The sequence below is a fragment of the Passer domesticus genome, chromosome 12 (genome assembly GCF_036417665.1).
Source record: "Passer domesticus isolate bPasDom1 chromosome 12, bPasDom1.hap1, whole genome shotgun sequence".
NCBI classification, from domain to species: Eukaryota; Metazoa; Chordata; class Aves; order Passeriformes; family Passeridae; genus Passer; species Passer domesticus.
Window position 1 is genome coordinate 19,360,785 of NC_087485.1, and position 17,846 is coordinate 19,378,630.

At 51.7% G+C, this 17,846-nt stretch overlaps 1 protein-coding gene across 4 annotated transcripts in view; it reads left to right on the forward strand.

The window, feature by feature from the left end:
- The window catches only part of LOC135279532 (hydrocephalus-inducing protein-like), a 73,136-nt gene that overhangs the window by 29,574 nt on the left and 25,716 nt on the right, over positions 1-17,846 (forward strand). For all 4 annotated transcript variants that reach the window (XR_010346758.1, XM_064386971.1, XM_064386972.1 and 1 more), the window contains exons 19-34: positions 1,039-1,277; positions 2,424-2,655; positions 3,277-3,426; positions 5,207-5,347; positions 5,815-6,131; positions 7,712-7,877; positions 8,366-8,464; positions 9,117-9,326; positions 10,810-10,938; positions 13,238-13,415; positions 13,936-14,141; positions 14,880-15,013; positions 15,953-16,089; positions 16,729-16,850; positions 16,938-17,120; positions 17,487-17,639. Coding sequence is in view for 3 of the 4 variants with exons in the window: in XM_064386971.1 (XP_064243041.1) it covers positions 1,039-1,277; positions 2,424-2,655; positions 3,277-3,426; positions 5,207-5,347; positions 5,815-6,131; positions 7,712-7,877; positions 8,366-8,464; positions 9,117-9,326; positions 10,810-10,938; positions 13,238-13,415; positions 13,936-14,141; positions 14,880-15,013; positions 15,953-16,089; positions 16,729-16,850; positions 16,938-17,120; positions 17,487-17,639 (2,796 nt within the window). In the remaining variant the exon portion in view is untranslated. The remainder of the gene's footprint in view (positions 1-1,038; positions 1,278-2,423; positions 2,656-3,276; positions 3,427-5,206; positions 5,348-5,814; positions 6,132-7,711; positions 7,878-8,365; positions 8,465-9,116; positions 9,327-10,809; positions 10,939-13,237; positions 13,416-13,935; positions 14,142-14,879; positions 15,014-15,952; positions 16,090-16,728; positions 16,851-16,937; positions 17,121-17,486; positions 17,640-17,846) is intronic.

Sequence of the window (17,846 nt, forward strand, 5' to 3'; positions counted from 1 at the left end):
GACTTGTTTGTGTCTGTGGGTAAAGCATCAGGCCATGTGGGAGAGTCCAGCCACAGCCTCCTGGGCCAAGGAGGAGGGGCGTGAATTTTCCTCTTGCTGCTTTTCCAGCTGTTTGGGCGATAAATGTAACCTTAAAGTGAGGGATTTTTCCAGGAGAGTTTACCCTGGTTCCACAATGGAATTCTGCTTTCCACCTCTGCAGGGAGCAATGCACCTTGGCTGGGTGGTTATGGTGTGTAAAGGTTGGGTTTCACATGCTCCTGCCAGGGCTGGACCTGCAGAGCTGTGTCTGTACAGCTGTGCTGGTGCAAGGCCTTTCCTTCCTCCTTGGGACAGCTTCCAGCTCTCTTGCCCAATCTGTGAAGTCCATGAGAAACCAGATGATGAGAGCTTTTGGGAAGAGTGGGCCATGCCCACAGAGCACGTGCATCCAGTTTTCTTTCTGCTTGCTGCTTTCCTGCTCTGCTACAACCATTTAGAGGTGACTTTCCAAAGCAGAGGGCATTGGGGCACCTCTCTACAGCTGATGATCAGTGGGAAGTGAGGGCTTCAGTCCTTTAGGGGATGCTGAGAAGCACTGATGGCCCCTTGGGAGAGAAGAGTTTGGTGTTGGGGTTTTGCACAACTGGTTTTGCAGAGATACTCTTCAGGCTCTCAGCAGTATCCTCCAGCTGTGTGGTTTTTGCAGTGGCATTTGAGAAGTCCTGGCTTCCTCTGGCCTTGAGCCTTTGTGAGAAGCCAGGAAAGAGAAAGCAGCTTTCCTTGGCGCACATTCCAGAGAAAGACTGGGGAAGGAACACTCTCCTGAGGATAAGCATCCCTTGGGTTGGGCAAAACTGGGTGGGTTAATTAGGTGAGTCTGTTAAAGGAGGGGAGAATACAGGTTGTATGAGCTCTGCTGTTGCCCAATACTGTATTTTAGGGATTTTAAGCCTGCATAGTTTTTATCATCCTCTCTTTAGTCTTTCTTTTCTTGTATCCCACAAGAGACCAGGGTGTATGGTTTCCATCCTAATGCACATTATGCTTGTCTTACAGGCCTCGAGACCCCAGTGCTTTGTCATTGAACCCAGAGAAGGAGTGATCCCTGCTAGGGGTGAGGTGCCTGTGACTATCACAGCAATGCTGGATGACACTGGGCATTTTGCTAACAGTGTCCGGCTGTTGATTGGGAAGAGCCTTTGGACCGCCTGCGGGCTGGTGGCTTTGGGCACTGGCACCACAATTGTCATAGACAAGCCATTCGCCCCGGAGCTCAACTTGGGATACCAATTCAGGTAGGAGATCTCTCCACTCCCACCTCTCCTACTGTCTCAACAAGGAGCAGTTTATACTGTAGTCCTTCAGGCAAGGTCTTCTTCAGTGTCCAAAGCCCTGACTCCTTCTCTGAAGGCAGAGATTCCCTTAGAAACGTGTGATGGGCAGTTGAGAGTTGTTAGACACCCTCAAAAGCCACTGACAGGGAAACCAGTTGCTAAATTGCCACTGAATTGTCTTTAGTTCTAATACATTGATGTCCTCACTTGACCAAGTGGCTGCCCCAGAACAAAAGGTTCCCAAAATGGCACCCGGATGAGGCGGTCCCTCCGTGTGGCTGAGGGACCAAGGGAAGATGGCATCACATCCTTCCCTTCCAAAATGGCAAGCAGGGGCCTGGGAACAAAGAGACAGGAGGGTGACAACCCCCACTGGCAAGGCAGGAGCCCACAGAGCAGTGCCAGAGGCAGACGGAAACTCTGGTTTGTGCGGGGTCCGCTCCGCCGCTGCTGCCGCTTCCTCGTGCTGTTTGTGGGCTCTGCTGCTGCCCTGCTCTGCCCAGGACCTCACTCGATTTTTCGCTGCCAGCAGAGTTTGCAAAGTTCACTTCCAAAGAGTTTCTAATTGCAAAATGAAGTTTCTACAAATGGCTAGCAGTGCAAAACCAAAGCTGCTTACAAAGGAGAGAGGCTCTGCTCCCCTGGTTTCCTCTGCTGGAGCAGGCAGACAATTTTTACCAGCTTGCTGGGATCATCCAGAAACTGCCACTGACCTGGCTTTTAGAAATGCCTACAATCATACCCCCACACACAAGGTCCCCAAGTGCAGGATCTCAAAGATTCAGTAACAGTTTCAGGCACAGATAATACAAAATACAGCAACAGTATGAAATCACCCCAGAACAAACATTTTGGAGGAAAACACCATGTCCTGTTAGCCTCACCTAGAAAATGCTACATTACCATTATAAACATATCTCCCTTTGCAATAACAACATCAAAATGGCACCTTATCAGACACTATTTCTGGTCTACATTAAAAGCTGGAAATGTAGACAGTCTCCAAGCAATTAACACCTCAGGTTGCTCACTGAGAGCAATCTGATGACCAGGGAAATAGCTACTCTCCTATTATTTTATTATTTTCCATCCTCCCTTCTACTCTAGCCTCCTTCCCTTTATTCACTGGTTCAAAGTAACAAACCGGGGCCGCCGTTATCATCGGCTCTCCTGGAGCATGAGCTCACCTGAGATCATCTCAGCCTTCGGTTGCCCCAGGGATGATTCCAAGAGGCCCAAATGTGCCAATCCCCTGCTTGGGCTGGAGCCACTGTCAATGGAGCTGCAGCCAGGCCAGTCTGCGGACATGGTGGTGCAAGGCTTCTCCCCCATCCCGCAGGTGAGGTCCCCACCACGGGCTGAGCCTGGGGAACCATCAGATCCCCTCCCCTGTGCATGGTCCACAGTCCCTTGACATTTGCCTGGGGAAATGAGCAAAGGCCTTCAGGAAAGTGGTTTAAGACTTCAGGTTTCTGTGGTAGCACCAGTTGCTTTCCTTGCTGGCCACCATCAGACCAGCTAAGGCTTTATTGTGATTCCACAGCTACCAAAATCCAGTGCTGATCCCAAAGTAAGGGTGGAAGTAAATATTGCTCTTTTGGGGCAAACAGTGTTGCATGCTTAGTCAGCAAAGAAGGGCAGAGAAATAAGTTACACTTAGACTACGAGCTCAAAAAGAAAGTGAGTTAAGCAAGTGCCAAGTGATTTATCTGGGGTAAGCAGAGAGTAAAACAAAAGCCATGTGAAGGGAGGGAGTTTCTCACAAGGGCCTTTTGGGTGCAGTGTTACAGACAATTGAGCACAGAATAAATAAGCTGCATCACAGGAAGAAAAGGGGGCAATGACTGTAACTCTGTGGCAGGAATGGGGCCCGTGCTGGGTGTTGGGTGCTGAGCCAATGCAGGGCATTTGCTGGATGCCCTGCCACCACCCACTGGTGACAAGGGACTCTTGCATGCAGGAGGTGCAGGCTCATGTGATGTGTGAAGCTGACAGTGGGCCAGCCATCAAGACAGAGAAGACAAAGATAATAGAAACAGTCATTACCTGCAAATATATTGAACCCTCTATAGAAGTGTCAGCCAGACATTTCTCTTTCCGTGTGGAGAAGGTAAGTCTCTGCATTGCATCCTGGCATTTAACTGCTTGGCTGAGTGGGCTGTGTGCTTGTGTTAAAGCTCCTCTTTACCCTTTCTGAGGCACTTTGTAAAGTAAGTGAAGATGCTTTTAGAGATGAGACTGGGTATTTAACTTCCCCAAAGTAAAATTGCAGTTACAGCTGCACTGCCAAGCAGGATCATGGCCACTTGTAGCATCCCCTGAACTCTCCTCCCTTGGTCGAACCCCAAGCCCTCAGCCCTGGAAACACTAACTACTTACTGTAGAGTCATCCCTCCCAAAGGGAAAAACAGTCTTCCCCATGGACTTGGTGTCACAACTTCCTCTGGTTTCTCCTTCCCCAGTCACTGGCTTGGCACCCCTGGTGGCCACCCCCCTTCCCCTGGAGGCCAGTCCCCTCTGCCCAGCCCTGAGCTCTGCCCCCCACCCCTTCCCCTTCTTAAGCTGCCTGCTGCACGTGGTTCATCCTCTTTCCCGTGGGTTTCCCTTCAGCTACTGTGTTATTCTGCTGGAATAAAACCTTGCAAAAGAGCCTTTCTTGCCTCTGTCGCTGAGCCAGTTGCGGTGAGTGTTGAGTGGAGGTTTGACTGCGTTGCCTGAATGTTCACTCAGCTTGTCTTTCCACAGGAGAGGCTTGCTGAGGACAAGAGATAGGCAGCAGCACCTACCATTTTAACACCCACTTTTTTAGCCACTTCCAGACAAATGCCAGTTTCTCTGCTCACTGTAAAGGGAGGGTTTGGAGGATGCTCCAAGGCACGATGATATGTCTGTACACTGATTCTGTAGGGAAGCTGGGGAAAATGGAGATTCCTGTGAATTCCTCAGGCTGACCTGAGGAAAAACCCATCATCTCCTGTGCCTCTTTCCCTTCTCTGCTCTTGGCATGGATGCTTTATACTATAGCTATATGGTACAGCTCTGTGCATTTCCCTAAGTCTCACCTGCTTCAAAGGACCCCCCAGACAGCCTACAGCTGCAGTGATGATAACACTGAGGCAGAGCAGGTGCCCTTTAGTCTCTGGATCCCAACTCCAGCGTCATCTTTCCCTCTCCTGCAAGTTGTCTGAAAAATACAAGATGTTTCATCCTTTGGTTTCTGTAGTTTCAGGCCTCTCCTCTGGTTCCCAGGCTTCCACTGAAGTGCAGAATCCCTGGAACAGGCAGTTCAGATGTAATTTAGAAGCTTTTAAGCTCTCTCTGATTCTGCCTGGGTTCTGCTCGATGCCACACATACAAACTGATTTATGGCATACTGTGGCACAGCACCTGTTTGATATCAGTACATTCAGAACTAGTTTCCCAAACTCTCTGGTTTCTCTAAACCATGCAGGAAGCCCAGAACAATGCATAGACAGGAATGAAGAGCCTAGGCTTTTATGAGGCTGCTAGAGCCAATAAGGTTGTGAGGAATGACTGTATGTGAGTAAAGACCATCTAGTGCTGTTCTGCCCAATATGAAGACAAAACTGGAGCCAAATGGTCTGGATTCACTTTCTGCTTTAGATCTTTCTTCAAGCAGCCACCTCCTCTCAGGAACCTATTCCCTCATCTGTACATGGGAGTGTTTCCCTATCCCCCAGAGGACGCTGTGATTTCTAAAGATGAAAAGCATCTGCTATAAAGAAAAATCTCCTGGAAGGGTAGAAACAAATAGAAAGGGTAAATAGAGATGTATGCACTTCTGGGGCTGAAGAATGTGAGATGCAGCAGAAGTAGAAGGTGGTCTATGGCTAGTTGAGGCTGTTTTTCCTTGTCTCCGGTTTCCATAGAAATCCAGTGATATCCTGACTCGGCAGTACAAGCCTTTGTCTTTAAAAAACACCTGCCTGCTGCCACTGGACCTTATGCTGGACTTGGAGCAGCCATTCCTGGTCTGTGATGAGGACCAGCAGCCCCTCCCAGATGGCCAGGTGAGCAGCCCTGGACTCCTCCAGTGGAGTCTGAAGAGGTGGGATGTGGTGGTGCCTTTCTGTTGGGAACTCCTTGAGTCAAGAAGTTTATTCTGTAGTATCAGCAGTGGGCTGGCCTGGGCTGCATCAGCAGAGCTGCTGAAGGAATCAAAATCTCGCCTGAACTGAGAAAATCCATCCCGGCTTTCAGGCACAAAGAGAAGGGAGCAGGCAACTGGGTCTGGGCAAGCCATGCAAAAAAGGTGTCTTCTGGAAAGCATGCCAGCTCTCCAGCAGCCACCCGCTTGTATTGCTGCTGAGCACAGGAACGGGAGCCTGAGGGAATCCTGGACTGGACTGTGGTGCCTGCAGTAAAGAAATGAACCATGAACAGATGCTGGGGGTGACTTTGAACATTTACTGTTTTGTGCTATCAGACCTTGAGACATCCTCCCACAGGTGATTAATCACTGCTCATCTCCTTGCAGCCTGTGAGAGTGGATGTAGGGGAGACCTGTCATCTCTACATCGCATTTGACCCAGCTTATGAACTGAATTTTAAGAGCTGGAAAAAAGAGAAGATGCTAAAGATAAATTTGGTCAGGGACCATCCTTTTGTGGAGCGTATCGTCCTTTGGGGAGAAGTCCGCTTCCCACATCTCCACATCCAGCCCAGCACCCTGGAGTTTGGCTGCATCGTGGCTGGCACTGAAGAAGTGCGCTCTCTGAAGATGACCAACTGCAGCTCACTTCCCGCCCAGTACCACTGGTCGTTCCATTCCAGCAGCCAGGTTTACAGGTTGAGGTAAGTGCACCTTTGCCCTCTCCTTGAAGCTCTTCTTGCTGGTGTCGTTTGCACTAGGCAAAGAACAAAGCTCTTTGCCTAGGATCTGACAAACTGCTTCTGACTTTTTCTTGTGCAAATAACACTGACCATCCATGCTGAAGCTGGATGCTCAGGGAATAGGTTTTTCACCAATTTGGTGCTGTGTAGCCCCCATAGAGGTTTCCCCTGGAAAGGAAAGCTGGGGTGAAAGCTGCTTTCTCAGACCTCTGTGGCCTGAGGTAATGTCCACCTTGATGAAGGGCTCCTAGTCCCAGTCCCACAGTGCTGCTGGAGGCCCTTCTGGCCCCTCTGCTTTGGGATGGGTCCTCTCAGAGGAGCAGAGCTGCTCTCTGCTCCTTGCCTTCTTCCCTTGCACTGTGCTGGAGGATGCCCAGAAAGTCCCAACACCAGAGAAAGAGCTACCTAGCCTGGGCTGATGCTGAACAGCCAGCTGAACAGCCTTCCCTTTCCTTCTTTCTCAGACAACTCCTTTACTGCCAGGCCAATTTCTTTCCCAGGGGTCAGCATTCAGTGGACACCTTGGATTCTTCACTCCCTTTTTTTGTGCAACTTGTTACTCATTTTGACTTCTTCCCCACTGCAACATATCCCTTATGGGTTCCATACTGCTTGACAGCGGAACTCATTCATCACATAATCTCCTATCCCTGCCTCCCAGACAGTTTCTACTTTAGAATGAAAAATGCCATTGTCTGGGCACCATGGTCCTGGGAAGTTGCCTCAAACCATTCATTAAAACTAAAGACAGCGGAATAGATGATTAGGGGATCTCTTGGGGGTTATGATCACACTGCCCCTCATCCAGAAATGAAACCCAGCCTTAGGTAACAAGCAACAAAGCTGAAGACAGTGATTCTTTGGGGAGCAGGTCATTACAGGCCCTGAAGCCTGTCTGGGCATGGAGCATCCATGTTGTGTTTGACTGTGTGGGGAGCACTTGCAGCTCAGCAGGGTGACAGGCAGGCAGCGCTCAACTGTGTCCCTCACATGGCATTAGAAACACAAGCAGAGTTACCCTGAGCACCTGCTTCAATTTAAAATGGGAATGTGACCTGAGTCACCTGGGAGTGTTGGAAAATGTCAATCAAGCCCCCCAGCAGTGTCAGGGAAACATTCCTGATAAATACCTGGTGGAGCTGCAGAGTTTCTGGTGTTGGGCACCCTGGGGGCTGTGCTGGCTCATCACTGGCTGGGTCTGCCCCTCGGTGCCTCAAATCTCCCCTTTTTGCTTGTCTTCTGTCTTTTCCTCTCCCACTGTGCTTTTTGCATCCCCACAAGGTGTTCATCCCTGTCCTCTGTAGTTCCTCAATGCAAACAGTTGCAGCTGCTGCAGCACCTCAGTGTCATCCCTGGGCTGCCTTTAGAACAGACCTGCTCCAGCCTAGATTGGGAAGGGCTGGATCAAACCATTTCTCAGTTCAATGCACCAGCACCCACACAGGGGCTGCATCATGACCAGGAGCTGCTGGTGCAGGTCTCCCTCCCTCCCTCCCTCCCTCCCTCTGCAGGTCCCTGTTCATAGTTACCTTATTTTCCAGATATGAGCTTCGCTCACCTAAATTCAAACCCCACCCACCAAAGGAAAAGAGAACCTGTTTGGATTCCTTGGCATTTCAAAGGAGACGTTTCAAGATTAGAACCGTGGAGGAGCCAGTCACAGCCCTGGAAGAATTGTGGGATATTGCCCAATCTTTAGGAGCACAGGTAGATTTTCTTGTACACCTAGTGCTTGTGCTGCCTCCCCAGCCTGCCACCAGCTTGTGCTGCTGACCTCTCTTTTTGTTGCCCTGTTGTCCTGTACCCTGAGCGTTGGCTGGGCAGCGGGGCCAGTGGCTGGAGATGGGGTGAGTGGGAGGGAGAAATAGGAGAGTTTTCCTTGGAGAAGGCCACTCAGATCCTTCAGGCCTGTGTTGAGTGTGGGATTTTTTTGCCTTGTTTTCTTCACAATGTAAGATGAGGCTTTTATCTGCAGCATGATGGTAAGACCTCCAGCTTCCTTCCCAAAGCAAGCTCTGAGGAATCCTGATCTCCATGTACCCTCTTCCCAACCCAGACAGACTACCCGTTTCCAGGTCTCTGCTTTCACCCGAGAGCTGGTATTGCAGAGGTGGCCCTGAAGCTGTCTTATAAACTCAAGACTTTGCAAAGTGGCTGTCTCTTCCTCCTAGCATAGAAAATGGCTTGTTTTTCAGGTGCCACCAGAAGCTCATGAAGAGTATTACATCCCACAAGGTTTGGAAGGATTCGGGTGTTCTCCGAGTGTACCGCACACTCCTCTCAAAGCGGAGGAGGTAAGAGGGAATGTGTTTCACTTGCCCACTGTCAGTGTGGCAAGCAGGGCTGTAGCTCCCAGTCCCACTGGTGGCCCTCAGCATTGGCCACACAGGGGCCTCACGTCCCTCTAGGCCCAACACAAAGTGCTGCTCAAACAGCTGGTTGTTGGAGAGGCCGTGCAGGACACATTGTAGGGCTGCCCAAGGATGCTGTGCAGCACCTATGGAGGGCATTGCTCCCCCTGGACCTCACCTCATAGGAAATTTTTGCAGGAGCTTTTGCTGAGGCACCTTGAGAAAGCAGCATATATATCAGAGAGAGAGGGGAAAAGCCTCAGGAGTCAGATGAACTGGGCTGGAGTCCTTCCCTGAGCTCCAAGAGCTCTCACTCTGTCTCTCCTCCTTTTCTAAAAGCAGTAAGAAGTGCTTTTTAAAGGCAAGTTGTTCATCAGAGAGAATTTCTACTGCCAGGAGATATCCCAGTTCACTTTAATGTAGTGTATTAATTAATGCATTGATCCATGAGTATGGGAGAAGATTTTCCCCCGTGGTCAGTGGCTCAGATGTTTGGGGAATAGGCCCCTCCAGTTACAGCTGCACTTTGCTCCAAGATGCTCTTCTGCATCCATTTCCATGTTCAACACCTTAATCTCTCCTGTCCTCCATCCAGGCTTTCAGTATCCTGCCGCTGTCAGGTGTGCTGCAGCCAGGAGAGAGCCAGGAGGTCTCCTTCACCTTCTCTGGCCCCTTCTACACCATCGCCCATGTCAAAGCGCTGTGCCACGTGGAGGGAGGCCCCACCTACGAGGTGGTGCTGACCGGGGAGGCCTCACACATGAGCTACTCCCTGAGCCTCCGGAAGATCAACTGTGGCTTTCAGGTACCACACGTGTTCCCTGGCGATGCAGCCCACTGGAGCCCAGGCTAGCTCTTGAAACTCTGGTGCTTCGCCAGAAGTGGAGAACTGCCTTGGTGTGGCAGAAGCAGAAGCCAGAGGCAGAAGCTTTAGAGCAACTTGCTCTACAGTGCCAGACAGAAGCCACAACAGGGACCAGGCAAAGGAGAAAGGAGGAGGCTCTCTGTCTTGAGGCTCCACACAGAGGGTTTTATTACAAGCACAAGCAGCAAGCCAAAGAGCCCTGGAACACCTGGTGCACGGGTTTTTATGCTGTTACAACTCAGGGGGCGGTTACAAGGAGTTGTCCAGTGGGGAGTCTTCATGGGAGGGGTAAAGGGAATACATCATTTGTTTGGGACTGGACAAGGGGGAGGAAAGGGAAAGTCACATGGGCCAATGAGACATGAAGTTTAGGGGAATTCCAAAGGGGTGTTGCAGTCAGGGATTGGCCCAGGGTAAGAGTGGCAGAGAAGGTTTGGGAGTAAGGGGCTGGATTACATTGACAGGCAGGGAAAGAGCTGGAACAACAGGTGGGGAATGGCGTGAGGGACAGCTTTGAGGCAGGGTACAAATAAGGGATGAACCAACTTGGGGAGAACATGGAGGTATAACAGAGTAAATTATTTCACAATAAACTAATAAAACACGAATCGCAACACCCTAGCACAGCTCCTTGCCTTGGTGGGCTCCTGTCCACCTCGGTCCCCTTCCCTGCCCCTTTTGTTGGCTCTGGGGCTTGGAAGTGCAACCTTTGAGGGACACATCTGGCATCCAAGCTGGCTTAAAATGGCCATCTCCAACCCTCTCCAAAATGCTGGGAATGCCTCTTTTTCAGGGTACCTAAGACTGCTTCCTGAGGAAGGCAGGGTCCCAGTGGGGATGCTCTGAGGGGCATGTCCCTGAGACATCCCTCTGCTGATCCATGTCTAAAGCCTGACCTCCAAAGAGATGCTCTTGTCTAAAGCTCTTGCTTAATCCACACAACAATCAAGGGAAGAGTCACTATATTTGGAGAGACTGTCCCAGAATAATCGCCACTTCACTCTTTTTCAGTTGAAAGCCCACAGATATTTCCAACTGCTGGCCCTGTCTGTGTTGCCCTGTGTGACTCCCTTGTTGCATCTGTGTTGCTTGCCAATACTTGCAGCAGGTGCCTTTTCTTCTGGAATGCCTCAGTGCTGTCTCTGTTTTTCCTGGCTGTTGGTGACCCCTCAAAGTGCAGAGGGCCTGTGTCCCCTGGTTCATTTATTACTGGCCCTCACATGGTTGTTTTCACCCCAATGTGTGCTGCAAAAGCTCCCTGGTGCTGTGCAGCTGCCCTGTGCCTGGGTGTTCCCAAGGGCCCCTATCTCCTCCTTGGTCCCTGCTCCCAGGATGTGTCTGCTTTCAATCCCAGAAGAGAGGAAGGAGATTCCCAGCAGCAGGCCTGGGTGTGTAACTTCCCTCTCCTGTGTCTTCTCTCCAGATGTTTAATGAAATTCATCACAGCAATGTCACCCTGGAGAACAGTGGCAAGATTGAATTCAGCTGGGTGCTAAACCCTAGCCCTGCAAACAAGCATTTGCCTGGTGTGTTTTTGGTCAACCCCACCACTGTAAGTAGCACAAGTGATTGACCCCAGCCCTGTGCCAGGTGGCCCAGGAGAGTTTTAAAGGGGGAAAAAAAGCGGGGGGGGAGGGGAAAGGGGGAAAAAAGTCAGAGGGAAAAACCCCAAACCCAGCCATGAGAGAGACAGAGCTGTAAGCCTTTTCTGCTGGGGGCAGAGAAGGTCAAACAAGTGCTCTCCTGATAGACTCCCCCACGGTTTTGGCTGGTGGGTGGCTCTGCTGTCACAGGGCAGACACGGCGGGAGGCACAAGTGTGTTGGTCGCTGTCTGTCCCACTGTAAGGGGAGTAGAGGAGAACTCTTTTTGATAGATTTCTCAGATGAAAATAAGGCACAGACGCAGCGTTATATCTGAAAACTGTTTATTGATAAAGAAAGGGTATGGTCCCGACCAGAAGGGGATAGAAAAAAGAGCAGAGAGAGAAAATGAGAAACGGAGAGAGTAACGCGGGACAGGGACAGAGCGTTAGCGCTGGAGCCCTGGGGCGCTGTGTCGGGTCCTGCTCGGCAGATGGAGCAGCTGTGCTGCCAACCGCACCGAGCGTGTGTGCCCGCCGCGGCGGGCCGGGCTCGATCCGCCGGCAGCAGGGCCGGCTGTCCCGCGGGACGCGGCCGGGCCGGGCTCCATCCGCCGGCAGCAGGGCCGGCTGTCCCGCGGGACGCGGCCGGGCCGGGCTCCATCCGCCGGCAGCAGGGCCGGCTGTCCCGCGGGACGCGGCCGGGCCGGGCTCAGCAGCCGCGGGCTGTCACGGTCGGGGCGCGGCGGCTGCTCCCTCGGGGAAGCAGCGGAGCACTGGGTTGCCGTGGCGAGCGGTGTTAACTGCTTGTATATGCTAAGATTCCTCCCATAACTCAGCCCTTTTAGGAAGACGGGCAAAATTTTCCCGGCTTCGGGGTCTGCCCGCCTCCAACTGGGTGGTCGCTTGCAGCTCCCCAGACACGGAGCCTGCCTGCATTTTCTCCTAGCCATCTCCTTTGCACGTGGGATTGTGTTAAGGCTCCCAGCACGTCTACAACCCCTACAGTAATTTTTCACCCCATGTCAGAAAGTGGATTTATAACATACGTTGTGGCATAGCTTAAAATTTAATTGGTTGCCCACAGTCACTCCGGGGACTCCGACGGCTGAGATCTCAGGTTGTGCAGGCACTGGAGTGTTTCTGAGGCTGTTACGCAGGCTGTGTGATCACATATCCCTTACACAGGCCTGCTGCTCCCTGCCTCCTCCAGCTTTGTTGCTGTGCAGCGGCTTTGTGGGGCAGTGAGTGGGACAGGGAGCAGGGAGAAAAATTAGCAGCATCCCACCACTGTCCAAGCTTCTCAGTCCTGCGTGGGATGTCTTTGAGCCGAAGCAGCACTCCTGCCTGTGTTCCTCCTTGCAGTGGGAACAGGAAGCGATTGGTTTCCCCATTTCTTCGTGCCTCTCTCCTACAAGGGCTGAGAGGAGCTGGTGGCCCTGCTCAGTGTGGGGACTTCCCTTCCACAGCAGCAGCAGAAGAGCCTTTTTGTGTTGAGGCGGGCTCTTGCTGGCTGAGGGCAAACCCCATCAGCAGCAGAGCTGGTGCTCACTTCGGGCTGTGCTGGGGCTGCAGCCTTATGAGCCCTGGGGAAGACACACGGCACCCCGGGGTCAGAGGCTCGACCTTTTAGGCACAAGGAAGGTAGAAGGTATGAAAAATGAAGGCCACTCCTCAGTTAAAATTTAAATAAAATTTAATAAGAGACAACAGGGGACAAAGTCAACAAAGCAGAAGTAACAGCGCTGGGTGCTTGGCTTGAGTGCTTAGCCAGAGGCACACACCAGTCACCACAGTAACACCCCTTATATACCCTGGGTATTGCATCAGCCTAATCCATATCTACAAATGCTTATGCATATTGAAATATTTTTACATAGTTCCTCCTCTGTCCCACCTTTTTGGAACATGTGCAGTTGTCCTAGTCCTGGTCATTTGTTACTTTTTGACACATTCAGCAGGTTTCCATTCCTTCATTGGTTAAATGTTAATAATACAACAACTCTTCAACATTGGTATCACAACACGACATTCACATTAAAAGAACTCTAAACTTTAGCAAAACGTCTTTTACAAAAGTCAACATTATAAAACACATAGTATTTACTGTAACAGTTGTGAAAGCCAACACTGTAACATGTTTATCATTAAGGTGATGTGGTCTGATGGTTTCTTCTAGATGAGAACCTCTCTCCTCAGCCTGTCTGTCCCCTGAGCCATCCCCATCAAACACTCTGATGCATTCCTTCCCTCTTCTCCCGTCCCTGCAGGGCTCCATTCCACCTGGCGAGAAGCAAGTGCTGGAATTCTCTTACATGCCAGGATTACCAGAAGCCTTCAGCAGGACTTACCAGCTTACAGTGGGTGACCTGGACCCGGAAAATATCTGCCTGAAAGGAGAAGCGTTCTGTCCCATGATCAGTGTGAACCTGCCCTGGAACATCAAAGGTGGGCACTGCCTGTCTGCCCCCAGGAAGGGCCCCTCTGGTTTTGTTCCCTACCATATGCCCATAGGGCAGCTCATGCCCACCTTCACCAAGGCTGGAGGGTTGCAGGACTCCCAGACCAAGTCAAGCCCTCTTCGTGAGTCTTGAGCAGAGGATCCCATGTGGGCTTTGTCCCAGGAACCATCCTGCAGAGCTTGCCAGCACATCTGGCAGGGTCCTGAGGGATGATGGCTAGACTGAAAGGCTTGGGAGAGCCGTAAGAGAGGCTGGCAGGGCTTCTGGCAGGGTTGGATTTGTGTGACATTGCAGGGGATGAGATGCTCCTCTGTGGGGAGGGAAATAGATGGGAATGAACATGAGGATTCAGAGAGGAGCAGCAGCATCCACTTTCCATAGATGGTTTGAGGGAAACCACCATAAATGGTTTGGAAGAAACCAGTGTTGGGAGGCAGGGACTTCCCAGCTTAAATGGGACTGGCACTTTGATAATACTTCTCTTTGTGGATGTTTTCTTCCTTCAGGAAATGAAAAATATGAGAAGCCTCTGACACAGTTCGTAAAACCCGTAAAACAAGACAGTCAGAGGAATAAATCAGGTGTTCGGAAGAAGACTCAGAGCCGGAAGACCGAGACCTTGAAGTTTCAGACCCCAAAAACTCAGACTCCAAAGAGTCCAATTCCAGAGATTTGGTACCCGAAGCCCCACGTGCCTGACTCTGGCATTGCAGTAAGAACAGCTGCAGCCCTGTTTGGCAGATGCCACCCTCTCCATGTCACCTGAGCTCCTTGCAGCCCATAGTAGCTCCCCAGTGCCCTGATAGCACCTGGGACCTCCCTGCCCACTTAGAACCATGTGTCACCTCAGCATTGCTCCTAGGGCTGCCACACTGGTCATGGTCTCTTCTGGGGCTGCACCAGCTTCCTGGCTACCCCAGGGAGAGATCCTGAAGGCCGTGCTCCAGGGATGGAGTTGATGGCACTTTGAAGGAGATGCAGGTCATTGCTGGGGAGTTTGTTGGTCCCAAGCCAAGCCCTGCCAGATTTACAGACCTGAACAGCAAACAGCAGCTGCCTGATTGTGCCCTGGGGCTGTGCTGGTGGTACTCACCTCCAAGAGGCACCAACTTGGTCCCAGTTCCCTTTCAAGACAGTTTTTGTCCAAGCTGCCTTGGTACTGGCTGGGGGCAGGCAAGTATCTGGAGCTCTGGAAGGTTCCTGGCTTGTCTGTCTGCCTGGCCAGAGCAGCTTTGCTAACAGTGTCTGGGCAGGCAAAGATGCTGGAGTTACTTCCCTGGTGGAGATGCGGTGCTGGCTAAGAGAGCAGGAGGTGTCACAGACACTGAGCAGCCAGACAGGAGGACCCCACATGCCCTCTCAACAAGAGCAGGGGGGGATCCTTTCTCAGGTGCAAGCTGGGCTTTGGGAAGGATCTTTGCTAACCAGCCACTGTCTTCCCTTTCCTCAGCCAGACACTCAGCTGCAGATAAACACAGTGAGGATGCTGATAGAGAAGGCTGCTTTTAAGCTGCAGGAAAAGCTCACATCCCATCCCCCAAAGAGCACGTTCCCTGACAAGGAGCTGTGCCAGAGTCTTGTCAAGTGAGTAGGGACTCCCATCCCCATCTCCAGGTGCCCCGTGGGGAACACCCAGCCATGTCCCCTTCTCCTGAGAGCTCCTTGTGTCTGCAGAGCTGGGAATAGCCTGGACTCCAGAAGGGGTCTGGTCCTGGTGGCTGTGACACGCTACATGTGAGCAGCAGAGTGTCCTCCCTTCCCTGGCACCACACTGAGCCTTGGCGGGCTCAGCTCCCCACAGGTGTGGGGTTCTGTCCCTACAGCTGAGAGGACTCAGTGCACACCTTCAAGCCCTTCCAGACAGCATAAATGCTGTCCCCACTGCCTAGCTCTGAAAGAGACAACTCCCAGCTGATGTCTTGGGAGCACACTAAACAAAAGGAGAATGGAACTGCACATGTCAGCAAGCCCTTTAAAACCCAAAATCAGATGGCTTGAACCCTGGTGGGGTGGCAGGGCTTTTCCAGGTAACTGTCCATCTCTTTGCACCATCATGACACAGCACAAGCACGGGAGCTTCAATTCAGGAAGAAGATGCTCTGCAGAACAGCTCATGTGATCTGGTTGCAGAGCAATGAAGATTTCCTGCGCAGGCAAACCTTGTTCCTAGGCCCCAAAGCAATTTCAGGCTCAGGCTGCACACCAGGCTAAGCAGTTTCATTGAGACCAATGTGGGCCCAGTGTACTCACTTACACTGGGTTTCCATGGCAGAGGAGCTGTGGCCAGTGTCCATTTTAAACTAATTTTATTTTCAGGTACTGTTAATAACTGAAACAACCTAGGACCTGCACTCTTTCTGACTCCCCAAAGCCATTGCCACGTGGTCAGGCCATGGGTTTCATGGGTTTGAGCTGAGTTTTTACAGCAGTGAACAAAGAAATAGCCACTGTATCTGTACCCTCCATCCACTTGGATGCATAGCCAGGCTGTGTTTTAAGGACTGTCCTTAATCCTCCTTGCAGAGTTGAGCTGCCTGAGTATGTCCTGGACATGGGCATTGTCCGTAAGGGTTACACTGTGACAAGTGCTCTGGAGATCACCAACCCTGGGCCGGTCCCAGTGTCCTTCCAGGTTGATCTATCTGTCCTGCGGAACACAGGTAAGCAGTGCTGGAGACACTTCCTGTGGGCTTGAAGGAATTGTCTCAGACAGATTAGCTTAAACCACTGAACTTGGGGAGATTTTTGAGCTTTTTCTTCTCAGTGCCCCTGCTGGGAGCTTTAGAGGCAGAACTCTCCTGGCCAGCCATGCCCAGGGACCTGGCCTGCCTGTGACTGCCCTAATGCTTCAGTGCAGAGGCCAGATGGGCTCAACACCCTGGTCACCTCTCAGCATCTTCTGCCCTTGGCTCCCACGAGCATCTAGTTTCCTTGGGTACTCTGTGGGCTTGTTTTGCCAACCAGCAGGGCCTGCTGTGTTTTCAAAGTGCTTTGTTTGGAGTTCACACTATCACAGCACTTGCATTCAGCATTTATTGAGGAAGAAGCCTGTGAGATCCTCTGGTGGATCAAAAGAGGCTTCCAGAAGAGGCCTTGAGGCAAGGCTGTGGTTCCATCACACAGTGGCTCACTGTGTCTGAGAGGTGTTCAGGTGCACTCTTAAATTGTTGTCCAGGTCACAGCACGACGTACGGCTTTTCCCAGGCCTCTCAGCCAGGACGCCTGTAAGGCCTTAACATGCTTATGGCACATTTTGTCTTTCTCATGCATCTCAGCTGCTTTGTGTTCATCTCTTCAAGGTTTCAGCACGAACCTGGAGAAGGTGCAGGGCCTGCCCCACAGCTACACCAAGATGTTTTGTGTGCGCTTTCAAAGTGCCCGGCAGCCACGTGGTGTCGTGGAAGTGGTGCTGCCCATAAAGGTACCACAGCTGTTGGGGCAGGCAGCAGGCTGGGCACAGCAGCAGATGTCACCTGCACCCTCTGCTGAGTTCTCTGTCCTTCTCCAGGTGACAAAAGGCCCCACATATAACATCCGTCTCCGTGCCACTGTGCCTGAACTGTCACTCGAGCTCTCCAAGAACACTCTGCAGTTCTCTACTATCGTCGTTGGGCAGTGCAAGGTTGAGACAGTCCGGCTCTACAACTGGTTCCGAGTACCCTGCACATGGTGCATCAAGCCTGTTCCGAAGGTAAAGCACAGGCCACGTTGAACACGTAACTTCTGGGCTGGGTTTTCTTTATGACTCTTGCCCTTTCTGCTCCTGTGGCTGCCTGAGCACTTGGGTCTACAGTGTGTTTGAGGAAGCTTCTGAGAGTCTAGATCAAGGCTGGTTTGCCTGGACCTGCTCCATTAGCTGATCCTTTGCTTTTCTGCCATTTTCACCCATTCCTCCTCCTCTGAGGACAGTAGTTCCCTATCTGCCTGCCCTGTCTACAGGTTTTCCCTCCAGCTCTACGCTATGGGGGCCACGCTTGGTTTGGCTGTGGGTGCTCTCAGCACTGTATCAGTGTCTCAGAGCATGAGGAGACCTCACACGATTGGTTTCTGTTCCCAGAACAATCAGCACAAATACATGACACCAGCTGTACGTCAGAAGCTCCAGGCGCTGGTGAATGTGCCCTGTCCCTTTCAAGTGAAGCCCTCCAAAGGAACCCTGCCTGCAGGAAGTTGGCAGAATCTGCAAATCCAATTTACACCCAAGGAGGAGGTGAGATTGGCAGGTGTCAGCCCAGGAGGCCTGTCAGGGCTATCTGGAAATGAGGGCCTGGTGCAGAGAGTGTGGTGGGAGCTCTGCCTTCACAGGGAGCTTTCTGCAAGCCCCGTACTCGGCGTGGCTCAGTTCACCCCACAGAGCACTCCCATGAGATGTGCTTTGAAATGCCCACAGGGAGCTTGCACAGAGAGCATCAGGGCT